The sequence below is a fragment of the Aspergillus nomiae genome (genome assembly GCF_001204775.2).
Source record: "Aspergillus nomiae NRRL 13137 chromosome Unknown contig00197, whole genome shotgun sequence".
NCBI classification, from domain to species: Eukaryota; Fungi; Ascomycota; class Eurotiomycetes; order Eurotiales; family Aspergillaceae; genus Aspergillus; species Aspergillus nomiae.
Window position 1 is genome coordinate 11,859 of NW_015378252.1, and position 15,539 is coordinate 27,397.

The 15,539-nt window shown below is 48.3% G+C and overlaps 5 protein-coding genes across 5 annotated transcripts; 1 reads left to right on the top strand and 4 right to left on the bottom strand.

Annotated features, from left to right (window-relative positions):
• Positions 1 to 121: 121 nt before the first annotated feature.
• On the bottom strand, positions 122 to 475 carry ANOM_006430 (uncharacterized protein; the record flags this gene model as incomplete). Its single annotated transcript, XM_015551686.1, has 1 exon — positions 122 to 475. One exon carries the CDS (start codon positions 473 to 475, stop codon positions 122 to 124), a length of 354 nt encoding a protein of 117 aa, XP_015405543.1.
• A 649-nt stretch (positions 476 to 1,124) lies between these two features.
• ANOM_006431 (uncharacterized protein) lies at positions 1,125 to 1,736 on the bottom strand (the record flags this gene model as incomplete). Its single annotated transcript, XM_015551687.1, has 1 exon — positions 1,125 to 1,736. One exon carries the CDS (start codon positions 1,734 to 1,736, stop codon positions 1,125 to 1,127), a length of 612 nt encoding a protein of 203 aa, XP_015405544.1.
• A 698-nt stretch (positions 1,737 to 2,434) lies between these two features.
• On the bottom strand, positions 2,435 to 7,869 carry ANOM_006432 (uncharacterized protein; the record flags this gene model as incomplete). Its single annotated transcript, XM_015551688.1, has 3 exons — positions 2,435 to 4,202; positions 4,258 to 5,039; positions 5,098 to 7,869. The coding sequence occupies 3 exons, from the start codon at positions 7,867 to 7,869 to the stop codon at positions 2,435 to 2,437; spliced, it is 5,322 nt and encodes a 1,773-aa protein (XP_015405545.1).
• A 1,693-nt stretch (positions 7,870 to 9,562) lies between these two features.
• On the top strand, positions 9,563 to 11,973 carry ANOM_006433 (uncharacterized protein; the record flags this gene model as incomplete). The annotated part of the gene is made up of 5 exons (XM_015551689.1): positions 9,563 to 10,055; positions 10,121 to 11,086; positions 11,145 to 11,414; positions 11,472 to 11,726; positions 11,837 to 11,973. 5 exons carry the CDS (start codon positions 9,563 to 9,565, stop codon positions 11,971 to 11,973), a joined length of 2,121 nt encoding a protein of 706 aa, XP_015405546.1.
• A 1,688-nt stretch (positions 11,974 to 13,661) lies between these two features.
• Positions 13,662 to 15,454, bottom strand: ANOM_006434 (FAD-binding oxidoreductase; the record flags this gene model as incomplete). Its single annotated transcript, XM_015551690.1, has 6 exons — positions 13,662 to 13,948; positions 14,005 to 14,201; positions 14,254 to 14,584; positions 14,637 to 14,727; positions 14,784 to 15,180; positions 15,243 to 15,454. 6 exons carry the CDS (start codon positions 15,452 to 15,454, stop codon positions 13,662 to 13,664), a joined length of 1,515 nt encoding a protein of 504 aa, XP_015405547.1.
• Between the last annotated feature and the right edge of the window lie 85 nt (positions 15,455 to 15,539).

The window sequence follows — 15,539 nt, forward strand, 5'->3', positions numbered from 1 at the left end:
GATAGTGTTCAGACTGACTAAGTTTGAAACCAAGATATAATCTTTAAAAGGGGTTGGGATAAACTGATCACCATGGGAGCATCCTGCTTCCTGTGGACCTCTCCGCAGATCATCAATGAATTTACATGCATGTACCGCCCTCACATTCTGTCTGGTACTGCCCTCTCAGGAGCATCAACCATCGCATAGTCTCCGCGTTCAGACAGTGTCTTCGAAGACCCAAGACATCTCTAGCGCTGCTGAACTCGCGTTCAATACCGACCTCTGCCGAAGGTATGGGTAGATAGTCGCGAGCAGCTTTTGCCATGAGTGGAAAATTGAACGCGTTAGCCTTCCACCATTTGAGGACCCATTCTGTGTCTGCATCGCCGATCATATGGTGGGACCAGTTGACCGGCGGGGAATCCAAATACTTATCAATATCCGACAGAGAGGTCTCTTTGGATGGCTGGTCTTTGCGCAGAGTCCTCCACATTGTTTCTGACATCCCCGGTGGACGTGGTAGGTCAACTTCCCGGGAAACCAATGGCTCTGGGGGGGTACTCCTTTTTTAAGAAATCTCGTACTTGAGAAACGATAAACCCTGAATCCTGTTCGCTCATCTGAGACACAATCAAAGACGACTTGATACGCGGATCCAGAACCGAAGCCACATAGTAAAGAAGGTTGTCGTCCATTTTTCTAGCAAACTTGTTCATCTTTCGAATCCCTCCTTGAAACGGAGTTTGTGTGATCCCAGAACGGCTTGAGAGTCTTAGCTACTTGCTGAAGTGTCGACCACTCGTCTTCGGTAAGCTGAAGAGCCTGAACTTCTGGATGTATCCGAACAAATTGTCCAAGCTGAGTTTGCAGCCGAAGTGCATCCTGAATCATGATATAAGTCGAATTCCATCGGGTATCAACGTCATAACTGACTTGCTTGCCGGGTGACACTTCTTTCCAACCTTGGCGGCGCTGTTGGCTCCGGGCAATCTATAGCGTCAGGAGCCGGACTTTCATAATAGCTCCTTTTGTGCTGTGAAGGGAGTTGAATACTGCACTAGAATTGATGGCTATGTCGTCCAGTATCGCCTTTGCTTCTCGAGCCGAATTACTTCTTAAAGAAGCTAACACATCTCTATAAATCAGATTGAGGATATGGGCAAGGCAGGGAATGAAGATCTGCGTCCACGGAACCGTATTAGAGGTCTAATGCGAAAGTAGCCATCGTCATTATTATACTTCTTGCGGAGCTGATCGTGCAGGCTATCGTATAGCGTCCCATTATTGCCTGCATTGTCCCCTGTGATAGTCAGGAGCTTTGGCGCGATGGCCAGTTCGTCAAGCATATTCAACACAACGTCCGCTAGATTCTCTCCAGAATGTGGTCCATTGATTTCGGTGAACTCGGGAAGTTCATCTCGCTTGTCAAACTCGGGAGAGATCCAATGACCAATGATACCCATGATCGGAATCTGATTTTCCGACGTCCAAACGTCAAGGGACAAAGCCAGTGTCCGGCTACTCCTCGCAAGCTCCTCTTTCACGGAAGCCCTACTTGAATGGAATTCCTCCTTGATTCGGTTGAAGAGGTGACCAAAGGCGGGAGAACAAGTGGACGATGCGCCTGACTTGCTGGGATCACAAGCATGCAACAACCGTTGGAAGCTGGTGTTGTTACCTGAGGTATTAGCGAAGCGGGTCTCTTGGACCGAAATTGAAGGCCTTAAAGGCAAATGAATTAGAACTTCTTTCATAGCAGCCCAACAAAGTAGGCGTTCATGATTGGCCCACATGCGGGGAAAATGCCACTTACTAGTATCAGTTAGTACTACTTAGTAGTAGTAGTTACTACGGTGGACTAAATCGAGCTAACGGACAATGTAAAATATTACCAACTTGACAAATACCAACGCACTTTAAATTAACCAATTAGATCTATTTATTAGGCCCATGATATATTTCAACCAATTATATACTCTAAATCAATTCTATACAAGCACTCCTACTACTACTAGTGGTATTACTGTAGCATTCATTATTCTCCCCTTGCAAGTGCCGCTGCTTTACGAAGGCCTCACGTGATAACATACGGATCGCTCACGAATTGACCCGGGCACGTCAGCTAACACTCCAGGACACACACCAGATAAATGCTCACTCATCGTGCTCCCGGAGTCCTTCTGGGAAAGCTGTTTATTCTGTACCTATACTTTAGGACCGGAATAGTCTGTCTACTCTTAACTGAAGCAATCTTCAAATGAACAACCCCATCTCTACATAAATACTTGGATTGATATTGGACAAGAAACTCATTGACCGGAATACTTATGGAAACATGGAAATTATGGCACTGCACTACAGTACCTGTTGGGTTATAAGCCATCACATCCTATACAACTCTGGCATATCTATGTATTGTAGTCGGACCAGACGTGCCCATGTTCATCAGGATTCAGTGGCCATGACCTTGAACCTCTCTAGCATCTCGTTCAACTTTCTTCTCTTCTGCTTCCTGCCACCTGGCCCGTATTTTTGCACGTAGCTGTTGAGGCGTTTGCCCCGCAGCATTTGGTTGGCCCATCAAATCAACCTTGCCAGCTTCCTGTAGGGCCGCCGTGATCTCGTCCTGCGCTGCTATCTTTTGTGCCAGTGTTACATTCTTTCCGTAGAAGTACGGACGTTTCATAAGGTTATGAAGAGGTGTATTTCCTTCTGAATCTTGAGTAGTTGCGTCCGCCCCAAGTTTAAGAAGATACTCGACTGCCTGGGTCTGTCGCAAACTCATTGATATTATGTGGAGAGCGGTGGCACCGGATTTATCGGTCTGGTGGATGTCGAGACCATGTGCAATCAATAGGTCTATGACAGCCGTGTCAATAGGATCACATTCTGGAGATCGTCGAGCCAACCAATGTAAAGCTGTTTGTCCCTTATAGTCCGATATACTCGCATCGGCACCATTTTCACATAGGTATTGAACAATATCCTTTAATCCTTTTCTGTTGCCGTTTGTGTAGTTAATGACGACATAATGCAAGGCTGTACGCCCATAATTATCCTGCGCATTGATAGTCCTCGGATTGGCAGCCAACAATATCTTGAAGATACCAACATTTCTAGGGGCAATGTCGTCTTCTCTGACATATTTCTCAAGTTCCAGCTTGTCATCACCTATAGCTGCCCAGTGCAATGGTAACCTTCCAAAACTATCACGAGCAGAAACCATTTCCGCAATTTTCGCATCGCCTAGATGATCTAGCAGTGCCTTGACCCCCTCTATATTCCAATAAATACTCCCATAGTGAAGTGCGGTGACATCCCGGAGATCAACGTCAAACCAAAATCTACTGTCCGTATGCTCCTCTCTTGCATAAATATTTGCTCCTTGTTCAATGAGACGTTTCACTAGCATGTAGCTAGCTCTAGAAATGGCCAGGCTGAGAACAGTGTCGCGCGGTTGCGGTGGGAGATGAGCGTTATATTCGTTCTGGTCCATAGTGACATCGTTGACTGAGGCACCCCTATCGAGAAGCATATACATCAATTCTTCGCTTCGGACTAGGCGCTCTTTAATCTGGTCGCTGGTCACCTCTCCCGGCCATGTAAAAGACTCTGCCGCGCTCAGGAGGGCTGTTTCACCCCCGGGGCTTTTGTCGTGAATGTTCCCCAACGGAGGCTGACTGTCCAGTAGAAACTGTGCTGTTTCCAGCTGCGAAAACTTGCAGGCAACATTTAACAAAACAATATCTCGTCTCTCAAGTGGTACTGCTTTATCCAAGTTGGCATGGTAATAAGCCAGCAGCACGCGGAGAGCGTCAATACATCCATACTGCGTAGCCACAAAAAACACGTCAGGGTAATAATACGCTGGTTCTGGTTCCAGCCCAGTATTCGGATATTGCCCAATGTATTGCTTCAGTGTTTCAACATCATTACGACGGATTATCTCTTCCCGGAGGACTTTCTCTTCAGTCTCGTACATAATTGATCCATCCGTGTCACGAAGTCCTGAGTCCCGGGGTTCCCCCACAACTTGAGGTGAATATGGACTGTGGAACTGGCCGTACGACATTATTTCTCGTAGTATGGTTGGATGGATGAAGTAGAAAATGGAAAGGGAAGAAAAGAGTTGGAAATGAAATGGGAAAGGTACGGAAGGGTTATGAGTATTTATATCTAGAGTGAATTCCCCAGGCACAGGTCCCGCCTCAGATCCAGTACTGTACGGTACCGTACGATACGTCATATATACACAGAAACGAGAGAGATATTTACTGCGGGAAATTGGCTGGAGTAGAACCATCTGGCAGCCAATTCTCATCATACGCTCCTTCTCGAGGGTTGTGCTCCCTGGTGGCTGGAAATGACTCAGAAACCGACCACTCACCATCACCACCGTATGGGTGTGTAGGGTCCTCAAGGATTGGGTATAGTCGCCCCAACTGATGCACCGAGAAAATTCCTTGGTTCCACATCCACATGCCAAAGCGATCGAGTAACTCCGCGTAACCAAAGGGTTGACGAGTGCCGCCTTGCCTAGCTATCCCAATTTCCCTTTCACGGCCAACCCCTATATACCATCGGCCGCGAACACCCCGGCCGCGAACACCCTGGTCCCTCTGTGGGATGGGACACTGCAAGACATGTGTGCGTGCATTATAATTTTGCATCACTCCGGTATTGATGTTCCCAGTCGGATCGTAACTGGTGGAATAACGGAATTCAGCCCTTTGATCAGCTCTGCGGCCATGGGTCACAACCCCGGGCCGCGTAACAGTTTGACTGTGGTAGACGTCGATTGTGGTGACGCCTGGGTGCCATTGAGTCGGCCGGTTTGAGTCGCTGGTACCGGTATAAAAGACCCGACCATCGATTTGGAAGTGAAGATGGAAAATGATCCAACGATCGGTTGCTGCCGTATGACTGGTGTCGATATACTGGCTGCGCAGTTGATTGCTGGGAGTAACGCCCGGCGTAGGGCCAATCCAGAATGCTAATTCTAGAATGTCCCTACCTCCTGCGCGGAGCCAGCGGCAGTAATGAAGGCTCAGTTCACCCTGGGAACAGTTGAGAGTCAGTGAGGATAAGGTGAAAAGGATGATAAGAGATACTCACATTTAGAATACCATTGAGGATCAACGAAATGCCAGGCTCCTCGCCGTTCTCGGAGCGGTCATCCATACTTAGCACGGTGACTCTTCGGGCAGACAGTGAGGACGAGTCATCATTACTCTCACACAAGAGGGAGGCAGCAGTCTGGATATTTTCCAGCCCATTGGCTGATTCCTTCAGGTTGCAGAGATATCCAGCCATCAAGGAGTTAACATCCGTGATCGGCCCTCCGCTCCAGCTGTCACCAACTCCGTACCCGAAAATGACCCCTTGTAAATCGGTCAGATTACCGGCACTGCTTTGGTATCCAAACGTGGCAAAACAGGAGTTGATGATGTCTGTCAGGTCCTGCCGAGGGAACTGGGATGTAGCCCATGCCGCCAGGATAGGCACCAGGAATGTCAGGACAACGCCCTCATCAGTGATGGGCTTTTTATCCCGCGTGACCAGGCTAGAGCTGTAAGTGTAGCTATACTCAGAATCCCAGCCGCTTGGACAAACTGGATTCATAAGGAACATCGTGAGGTAGGCATCGAGCTCTCTGGCCGTCTGGTCTTGGTAGGTGGTGGGCGGATCTCCCCGCGGCGTGTTGGTCTTCTTCATCTTACCTTTGCAACAGTATGCCTCACGACCGAACAAGCAGTCTGATGTTTGTGCCGTTTTATCGCTCCCCATAAATATGGAAATATCCTCTTCAGCGATGCGAATCGACCCGGCCGGGCAGTGGGTGCTGCAGTACTTATCATTTGTAAAAGTAACCCCATGACCATGCCACTCGCAATCAGTGAACACATCCGGAGGAGCAGTGTCTCCCTGGCAGCAGTAGTTGTAATTTTTCCCTCCGTTGCACGACTTCTGTCCGCCCCAGCCATCGCGCGAGCCCACCACAAAGTTAGGATAGCCAGCCGGACAGGTGAGATCACCGTGGCAACTCTCAGTCCACGTACATTTTGTCCAGGGACGAACAGAGTCTGTGATTGTACAGCATGCGGACTGATAACCGGACTTGCAACCTGCGCCAACGGTTCCGATCTCAGCCTCGTCGCTATTACAACCACCCTTGCACTTGCCATTGTTATGGAAGCCTCGCCACTGACATGTAGGAACCTCTGTGGAAGTAGGACAGCAGAGCGTTTGTGTTTGATGCTTGCCTGATGGACAAGTTGTCGAGTCTAACATAAGATCCTTCTTCTTATCGGCACGGGTGACCTCAGTGAAACCACTGGGACAGACCTCACCGCAGTTGATGAAGCGGCAGTACTGGTCCTGGCCCTTGTCACTACTGCTGCTTGTTGACTTCCTCTCGCCGAAACTATGACCAGTCAGACCGGTGGTGGTGTCCAAGTTAATCTCATTTCCGAGCGCCGCCGCTAGCCCGTGGGAGAAAGTGTAATTACTGTCGTCATTGTCAATAGACCAGACTAAGACGCCCCCAAGACACTCAGACTTGGCGAATTCAGCTTTGAGTCTCCATGTATCCTCGTCGTCGTATGAAACCCACTGGTCATTGTCCCATGTAAGGGTCTTAACAGCTGCGTCCTTGTACAGGGTTGGCGTAACGTCGTTGTCGCGAATGATCTGTTGAATTTCATTGTTAAAGAGGACACCAGCAGTATTACTACATGCTCTCTTGTCACCGGCTGAAAGATATGAGCAGCCCGGTTCAGTACACGAAGGGCTGGCTAGAGTGACACTACGGCCATAGAAAGCCATTCCCATATTCACCTTAGAGGGCTTGATGTCATTCCGCCAGAGTAGATCGAGAGCTGTCTTGATTTCGGTTAGGTTGGTATGTGCATCTAGGTAGGCCCCTGTCCACTTGTTGCCCATGTCCCATGTGCCGTGAAGGTCGTAGCTCATAAAATTGAACCAGTCAACCGATTTATCCAGCGATTCTAGGTCAAAATGCTGCAAGTACCAGTAGCTGGTGGGTAGAGTGACGGAAAGGCCGAACTGGTAGTCAGACAGCGCCTTTTTCAGGTTGGCCATGAACTTGGGGAAGGCTTTATAATCCTGAGGTCGGCCATTACGGTCATCAGCGGCGGGATACTCCCAGTCAATATCGATACCGGTGAAGCCCCATGTGGTCATAAAGTTAGTCAACGATGAGAAGAAAGCATTCTGTTTCTTCGAGTCGGCGTTAACTAAGTCAGAGAAGGTAGTAGCCGTGGGTGTACCAGCATCGGAGAAATCCCAACCGCCGATAGAGAGCCAAAGCTCTTGACCCATGTCGCGGATCTGGAGAGCCTCCAGCTGCGGATAGAGCATTGTATCTCCCTCGGAGGCTGGGATAACCTCAAAGGTGTCCGGATCAATACTAACGAAAGCAAAGTAGAGATGCGAATAGACACCCTGTGGGATAGCCTGAGGGATCATGGCACCGCAGGGGCGGGTAGCAGCAGCCGAGTTATAGTAACCGATGACGCGGGTGATTTGCTGAGAGCTAGCATCGCACGAAGGTCTGGAGACTGTTTTATTCCCACAGAACTCCTCAGTGGTTCCGCAAAAACCGAATTTGCTGCAGCAGACGTTTAACGGACATGTGGTGGCATTGATATATTTGTTATCCCAGTCTCCAGGGTTGCACTCGGCCTTCGCATCACAGTTGTTGATGCATTTATCTTCAGCACAGTAATCCGGTCCAAGACCACAGACATTGTTTTTCCCACAGCATCCTATCTCACAGGGTACATCAGCACTGCAGTATGTATCTGCAATCACCGAGGAAAAGAAACCCAGGCCCGTGAGAAGGACCAAGATGACGGATGACAACATGCGCCCTGGCAGTGGAGCTGTTAGTCTAGAAACCCAATGGATGTCTCTGTCACTCACTGATTTTAAGCCTGGCAGGCTGCTTCCACTTCAAGGTTTTGTAAAAATCAGAAGGTAGAGGGACAGAACAGCTGAGAAGGAAGAAGAAAGAAAGAAAGAAAGGAAGGAAGGAAGACACTTGTATAGATGCCCGGCCCTAATCTACGACCATAACAGGAGGTATCTCCAGGATATTTATCCTTGCCTTGTTAGTAGTGCAAAGACTTTTCGCTGCAGCATTTGATGGAACTTTGATGCTAGCCTTATATGCCATAGTGTGTATAATTGTATAATATGCGCTTGCACTGCACCTATCGTTAGCTCAATCTGCCCCATCTCTGTTGGGTCAAGGTAATTTCCTGCTCTGTAGCGTACTCCGGAGGGTTATGATAATTTCGTACTCTACCTTGAAGCCCATACAACTAGTAAATTGCCTTAACCAGGGTACAGACTCAACTAGGGAAGTCGGTGGACTGCCCCATCGACCTAGACCAAACCCCTGAGCCACGAGTTTACATAATTATTCCTTTTCGGTGTTTGGAAGAGACGGAGCCTCTAATCTATGGACGACGAAATAAATGTGGTCACAACTTTAGCCCCCACGGTTTCTGCTAGAACCCGATGTAGCCGTTGAACAGTACTCTACTCCGTTGAACGATCCGAGATTGCCGTGCACCGAGATGAATTAGGCACAAAGCCAGCAGTTTGTGGAGTTGATAGGGATCGATTTTTGTTAGACCAGGAGATGGGGTTTATGAACACCACTAGTACAGAGTAAGTCTCCGACACTTCCGCGGCCAACGAGAAACTCGCTTGGAGACTTGAAATCATTCCATCAGATATAGAGGGCTCTTCACAAAAGACTACTTGAGTAGCAACCCCTTTACTATGAAGAGAACCCCCTTTTTCTTTCTTATTATTTATTTGTTCTTTGTAGAAATGGCATCTCGTACAGTCGTACTCCGTGCATGCCGCTCTTTCTTTCGCACACAAGCTTTAGCGGCTCTCCGATGTAACCAAACTAGCAGTATAGCACCCGAGACATCTTGATAGCTAGTATTCTGATAGTCGATAGACTAGAGCATCATTCCCCACTTGGCTCATCAAACTTTTTCCCTTGAGGTTGCATTTGCTGCTGTTAAGTGGACTCTCAGTCCTGGTTGGATATATAACTAGCTGAATTGAAATGTCATGTAACATACTAGACTCTGTTGTAAAGCTGCTCTCAGAGTCTTTGTCCACTAAAATACTGTCCCTGTCGATCCACAGAGGGGTCGCAATTTCCGTAAGGTAGTATTTCCGAATATGTCCTTAGAGTCATGACTATACACATGGATATAGCTGTGCTGAACCTGAATCCCTTTGACATCTCCTGATCGAATATTGATCTATCAATATTCCTCTTTCATAATAATCCGTAAACCACGCAAGCTCCACCGTAATCAAACTCAGGTACGAACTATTTTCCTAGTCAACTAGAAAGGAAGGTCACTAAACGAATGCCCTCGGAAATAAATGCCTGATTCTGATTATTGTGTACTATCGCACATGGTTTCCTGCTATACCATTAATGCATGCCATTTCCTGCTGAGAGTGTGTTGTTCCAAATAAGTTCACCTCTGGAGCAACTGCCCTACTTTCTTCCACGAAGCTCACCATGATGATTGTTGGCCGGGAAAGGACCCTTGCAGTTCTTTGGTTTGTCGCCTCTTTCTTCGCTGAAGGTAATGCTTCACACCTGAGATCACACGAGCATCTTCATGCATCCCGACATCTGAGGCAGCGCAATGAGAACGTCAACCCGACTTTTTCTGGGGTTTCCATGTTCCCAGCGGGGTCCCTGTCCTACATGAACCTGATGCCGGATTGTGAGAATGCCCTGTACCAGAAGGTCAACTGTGACGATGCTGTTTCATCGCTGATGACCGATGGGTATGTAAGCAGCTTTGATAACTCCACGCTAACGACCTTGGTGTGCGACGCGGGCTGTGAAGCTGCCATTGCGAAGCTACGTGATACTGTTTCAATCAACTGTGGTGAAATGACCGAACTGGTTCCTGGTCTTCCAATCATAGGTCTTGTGGACCTGCTTTGGAGCAATTGGAATCAGTCCTGCTTTGCTGATCCCAATACTGGGGAAAATTGCAATGGTACGGAGTTTCTACCGCCTTTACACATCATTATTCCTCGTCTTCAATGCTAACTCTAGTTCCAGATGTGATTGATGCTTTTCCTGACGTGGATATGTCTAAGCTTCCAAAATCTGACCTGTGCTCGTACTGTAACGTTAAGAAACTGGCCTTGATGCAGGCTGACGCCTATACGGATGCCTACGATGATAACTGGCAATCCACATATAAATATGTGGCTCAAACCTGTAACATCTCAGTCAGCAATTTCGATTCTACACCGAGTGCGTTCAATGTGACTGTGCCATCTTCCACGTCGGATTGCGTGTCTGGAACTATATATACGACCAAGGAGGGCGACACGTGCGATTCCATTGCGTTAGCACAAAGTGTATCTGCAGCCACGATGTTCTATATTAACCCTAATATCCTCAACTGTTCTTCTATCTGGCCCGGAACCAATCTCTGCCTTCCACAGAAGTGCGACAGCGTCTATGTCGTGCAGCCGGAGGACACGTGCATTGATATTGCTGTTGGTGCCGGAATCCGCACTCAAAACCTCATAGACTACAACTCTCAGCTGACCTGGAACTGCTCAAACCTGCACGCAACCAACCCCTACTGGGGTACGACTCTGTGCGTATCTGCCCCTGGAGGGACATACACGGGCCATGCACCGAACACATCAACATCTACCGGGTCTGAAATTGTCAACCCACCCGCTGGCGCCAAGGTGGCCCCTGGCACCACGACTGACTGTGGGGCGTGGTATATAAACGATGCGGGCCTCACCTGCACTCAAATCTGTCTCATGAATCAGATTGCTATCAACCTCTTCACGGAGGCAAATCCCTCGCTCAACAAGACGACCTGCGATAAAGACCTGGTCCAAGGGAATTCTTACTGTGTTAATCCACTGGATGGTTGGAACTGGGGATCTGGGGCTAATTCCACCACCAGCCCTACACCCACCATCTCAGCGCCGTCTACTCCACCAGCACCAACCCAGACTGGCATCCCTGCTAACTGCAATGCCTTCTACGTTGCTAAGGGTAGGTTCTGAAGCCTCCTAGAGCCTTGTCAACTACATATGAACTAATAATCTTCTAGCTGGTGATGATTGTGGGACTGTTGCAGCCAAGTTTGGTATCACCAAGGACCAATTCCATGAATGGAACCCAGCTATTTCATCGGATTGTTCAAGTGGATTCTGGGCCAAGGAGGCGTACTGTGTGGGTGTATCCGGTACTTCCAGTACACCAATCACAAGCATATCCGCGAGCACACCTACGTCTACCTCAGCGTCTACATTGGTAGTACCTCCTGCTCCAACGCAATCAGGTATTCCTGCGAATTGCGATGCATATTACGTTGCTCAGGGTATGCTCTTCAACGTTCAACCGTAACCCTTTAACCCCTTGACTAACCATGCTCCAGCCGGTGATGACTGTGACACTGTCGCGTCCAAATTCCAGATTACAAAGGCTCAGTTCCACGAATGGAACCCTGCCATATCATCAGACTGTTCTAGTGGCTTCTGGGCCGAGGAGGCATACTGCGTGGGTGTATTCGGCACCAGCAGCGCAACATCCTTACCTACACCCAACCCAGTATCTACCGACTCGGTGGTACCACCTGCTCCGACGCAATCCGGAATCCCCGAAAACTGCTCCAAGTATTACGTTGCACAAGGTATGTTTTGCCTCTTAAGTCCCTTATCATTCTTTCCATCCATCCACCCCCCTTGCCCTATCTCGACCTGTTAATCACTTTAGCAAACCCGAACTGATCATTATGTGCAGCTGGTGATACTTGTGCGACTATTGTAGATAAGTTTGGGATTACCAACGACCAGTTCCATTTATGGAACCCGGCAGTCTCAGTAGACTGTGTGAGCGGGTTTATGGCTGATGAGGCGTACTGCATCGCGCTGTCGTAAAGAGTATTTGTGAGCTACAGTTTAGGATTAACAACCGGTGTTTACTACCCTCAGTATCGATTCTTTGATTTTGAGTTGCTTCGCTTTGCATATCTATCTCTTAGATTCATTATCTAGATGAACTGGTACTCATCCTCCTGTATCTTCCCATAATTGCCAACTTTTCCCCCGAAATTATCATATTGGCCTATGGGCATACTTCGCTTGAGAAATCTGTTTATTGGTAATTTCATATATAGGCTGACTCTACTGAGTAGTTGAGTCTAAAATCTCCTTGGGCTTGGATAATTTTACTGCGACTCTCTACCCGCGTTTATATGACTATGATAGGACTCCGAAAGGAATATGATCATTCATGAAAAAATGAATAATTCATAATTATTCATATAATAAAATACCATACATAGCCATTCATTTCATTACTTCCCAATACATCTACCAAGCTCATCTACGCTGGTCCATACAAGTTACATACGAGACAGTGTGAGGGATCAACGACAGATAGAAATCACTCGGCTGTACCCATGTCCAGCTTCTTCTGCCTTCCGTTTCCTAGCACTACCTGCCTAGGCTTCTTAGGTCACGTTGACAAGTTTGCATCCCCCCCCTGTCACTGCTGAAGACAAGCCTCCCAACCGCCCAAGCCTGCAACACAGCCCCCAAGCCCACCACCCAGCAGCCATTCTCCTTGATCCCCGTGCGAAAATACCACGCGGAACTCGCCCCACAGCAGCGCATTAGTGATGATTGCGATGGCCTTGCTAGTTGGATCTTGGAGGGCCCGGGGGGAGGTTGCGGGACACATTGATAGTGAATGAGGCCTGTGAAGTCAGTTAAATCAACTCTGTTTCTGGGGATAGAGTCAATTTGAATGAGAATCTCAATATACAACAACATACTAGTCATGAGAAGAAAAAAAAGGCGCTTCCCTGAGAATGGCATCGTTAGTATCTACGACCAAGTCTTTGGTTTCCTGCTGCGTAGTAAATACCTGGTACCAGCCAACAAGGTCCACAGACCCATGGCTTCGTGCCTGCAATATGTTTGAATGTCGGCTCGGCGGTCCATTGTTTCCCTCCAATCTATATGGTTGGCTGAGGTTAGCTGCTGGCCTCTCTTGTCTGGTGCAAATTGGAGGGTATCTTTGTTCTGTGGGGTTGTTGGTTGCTATTTATAGCGATGGAGCAGCTGGCATACCGCATGTCCAATGGAAAGGGCGGCAAATGACAAGGTCGAGGCCTGAAGTGGGCGAGAAGATGGTGTCATTGTTGGACGCTATAAGGGCAACACTGGTTTCGAAAACTGTTAGGACCGTTTGAGGCGTGGTGGACGTGGTGCTTTAGCTAGAATATATATAGAGAGGAAATGTTGATGAAGATGTATAGAGTCTTGAAACCAAGTACTGTTAGTGAAATGAATCTCATGATACTACGGAGACCTGTCAGGATGATTGTTTATATAGACCATAGCTCTGGTCCGCGATAACTCCACCATACATTTGATCAGGGTCTGAGCTTGCTGAGATAAATTTGATCGTATAGTATATGAACCAGCCAATCAGCGAGCGTCACAGATGGGTCTTGGAAGACTGAGACGAAAATTTAGCGTGGCTTTTTATTAGTGTCATACTCCATTATGCGGGTCTGACACTTGTAGAATTATATATGACTTGGGGATTGATGCATTATTTAATGATCTAACCCCATGTTCGAAAGCAACCACCCCCCATGTTGCAACGTCTGGAATACGCCATCCGGGTCATACTTTAGCGCAATCTCTTGTAACCGCTTGGCATTCTCCACCCCGTAGCTTGCCAGGGGATCCTGGTCACGCGAAGCATAGTTCGAATACAGGTATGGAAGATACACCCCGGCCTGCTTCGCCTCTGATTCCGCGGCATCGACAATCTTGCGCACAGCCTCTCGAACAAGCTCTTCGTCTTTCGCATTCTTCCAGTCGGCTCTCACAAGGAACCCTAAATGGCGTAGATTAGACCTGAACATGGTGGGTGGAGCTGGGGGAGGAACGTACACTGCTGTCCAACAGGCGTCAAGCCTAGGGGACTTTTGAGGGTCGCTTTCATAGCTGAGGAGGACATTGGTTGGATGACGGTTGTCAAGGTAATGCCCTCGACGTCTTTAAGAACATTGACCTGCTCAGCATGTGCTTTTTCAATAGCCCTGTATACGTCTAGACTAGGCAGGCTGGTCATGGTGCGGAATTCGTGACTATAAGGGTTAGCAGGAATGAGGGAGAGAGGATGGGTTCCGGCCGGCATACAGTGCAGGCTCTGGATCTTGCACAGAATCCACTGCATTCATGAGATCATAGACGGTTCGGATACCTGGGGCCACGAAGCTGGTGACGTAGGGTATATCGTAGAAGGACTGGAAAATAGGAGGATACTCGACGGGCTCGCCGTAAAAAAAGACAACTAGGATAATGTCGTGAGTAGCATTATAGATGAGCGAAGACTTATCGTCATCTTCAATTGCGGCGTGATACTGCATCATGGCTTCGAGGACCTGATCGGTTGCCGTGATTGGGTAGATGCGGACCTCAGACCAGTGCTTGCTTGGGATGGTCGTCATATCTAACTTGGTTACGACCCCTAAATCGTAATTAGAATGCCGAATGTACCTAGAGATAGATGCAGGACATACCAAAGTTGGGCCCACCACCCTTCAGCGCCCAGAACAAGTCTGCATTCTCCTGTGCGTTGGCATTGACGATCTGCGAGTTGGCGAGAACGACCTGCTATAGTTAGCTGTGGCTCAAGTATATTTACATCGCGAACGGAGGGAATTCACCTCGTAGTTACAGATGCCCATCGCACTGACTCCATACTGATGGCTGTGAAAGGAAATCCCCCCTCCGAGTAGCAGACCAGACACGCCTACCGTAGTGACTCGACCACCGGTCACAGCCACCTCGTGCGCATCAAGACCGCGGTATACATCCAACCACTTTAGGCCTGGCCCTAGACTTACCATAGATTTATTCTCAGACAGCTCTAATTGCTTTAGAGCGCTTAGCGATATAACTACACCCCCATTGTTGCTAGTAAATCCCGGGTTTTGCAAATGACCTCCGCTCCTGATGGAGAACTTCACGTTGAAGAAACGACATAATGCCAGAGCTGTAGCAACTTGCTGCGCTGATGCAGGACTGACAATGACATGAGGCTGGAGCCAGCAGTTGGTCGACCTGATTGCGTTAGTGATCATTCCCACGTGGTGGCTCGGAGCGTATAGTAGAATAGTACATACCATGGGGCTTGGCGCTGTGATTCATAACCATTTGACCCTTGGACTACGGAATCCCTGCCGAATAGCAGAGGGAAGGCTGTGGACACATAGGTGGCCCGTTCTCTGTCTTGTTCGATGTCGGAAAGGCCGGCAAAGCTCGATAGAAGAGCTTCGATTTCACAGATCGTCTCCCGCTCCAGGTTGAGCTGGTTTTTGAGAATTGCAGCGATCATCGCATTTACCGGACACCAACACTCAATATCATTTGAAGACAAATCTGAATTGACTTGAGAAAAGAAAAAAAACAAAAGAAAGGAA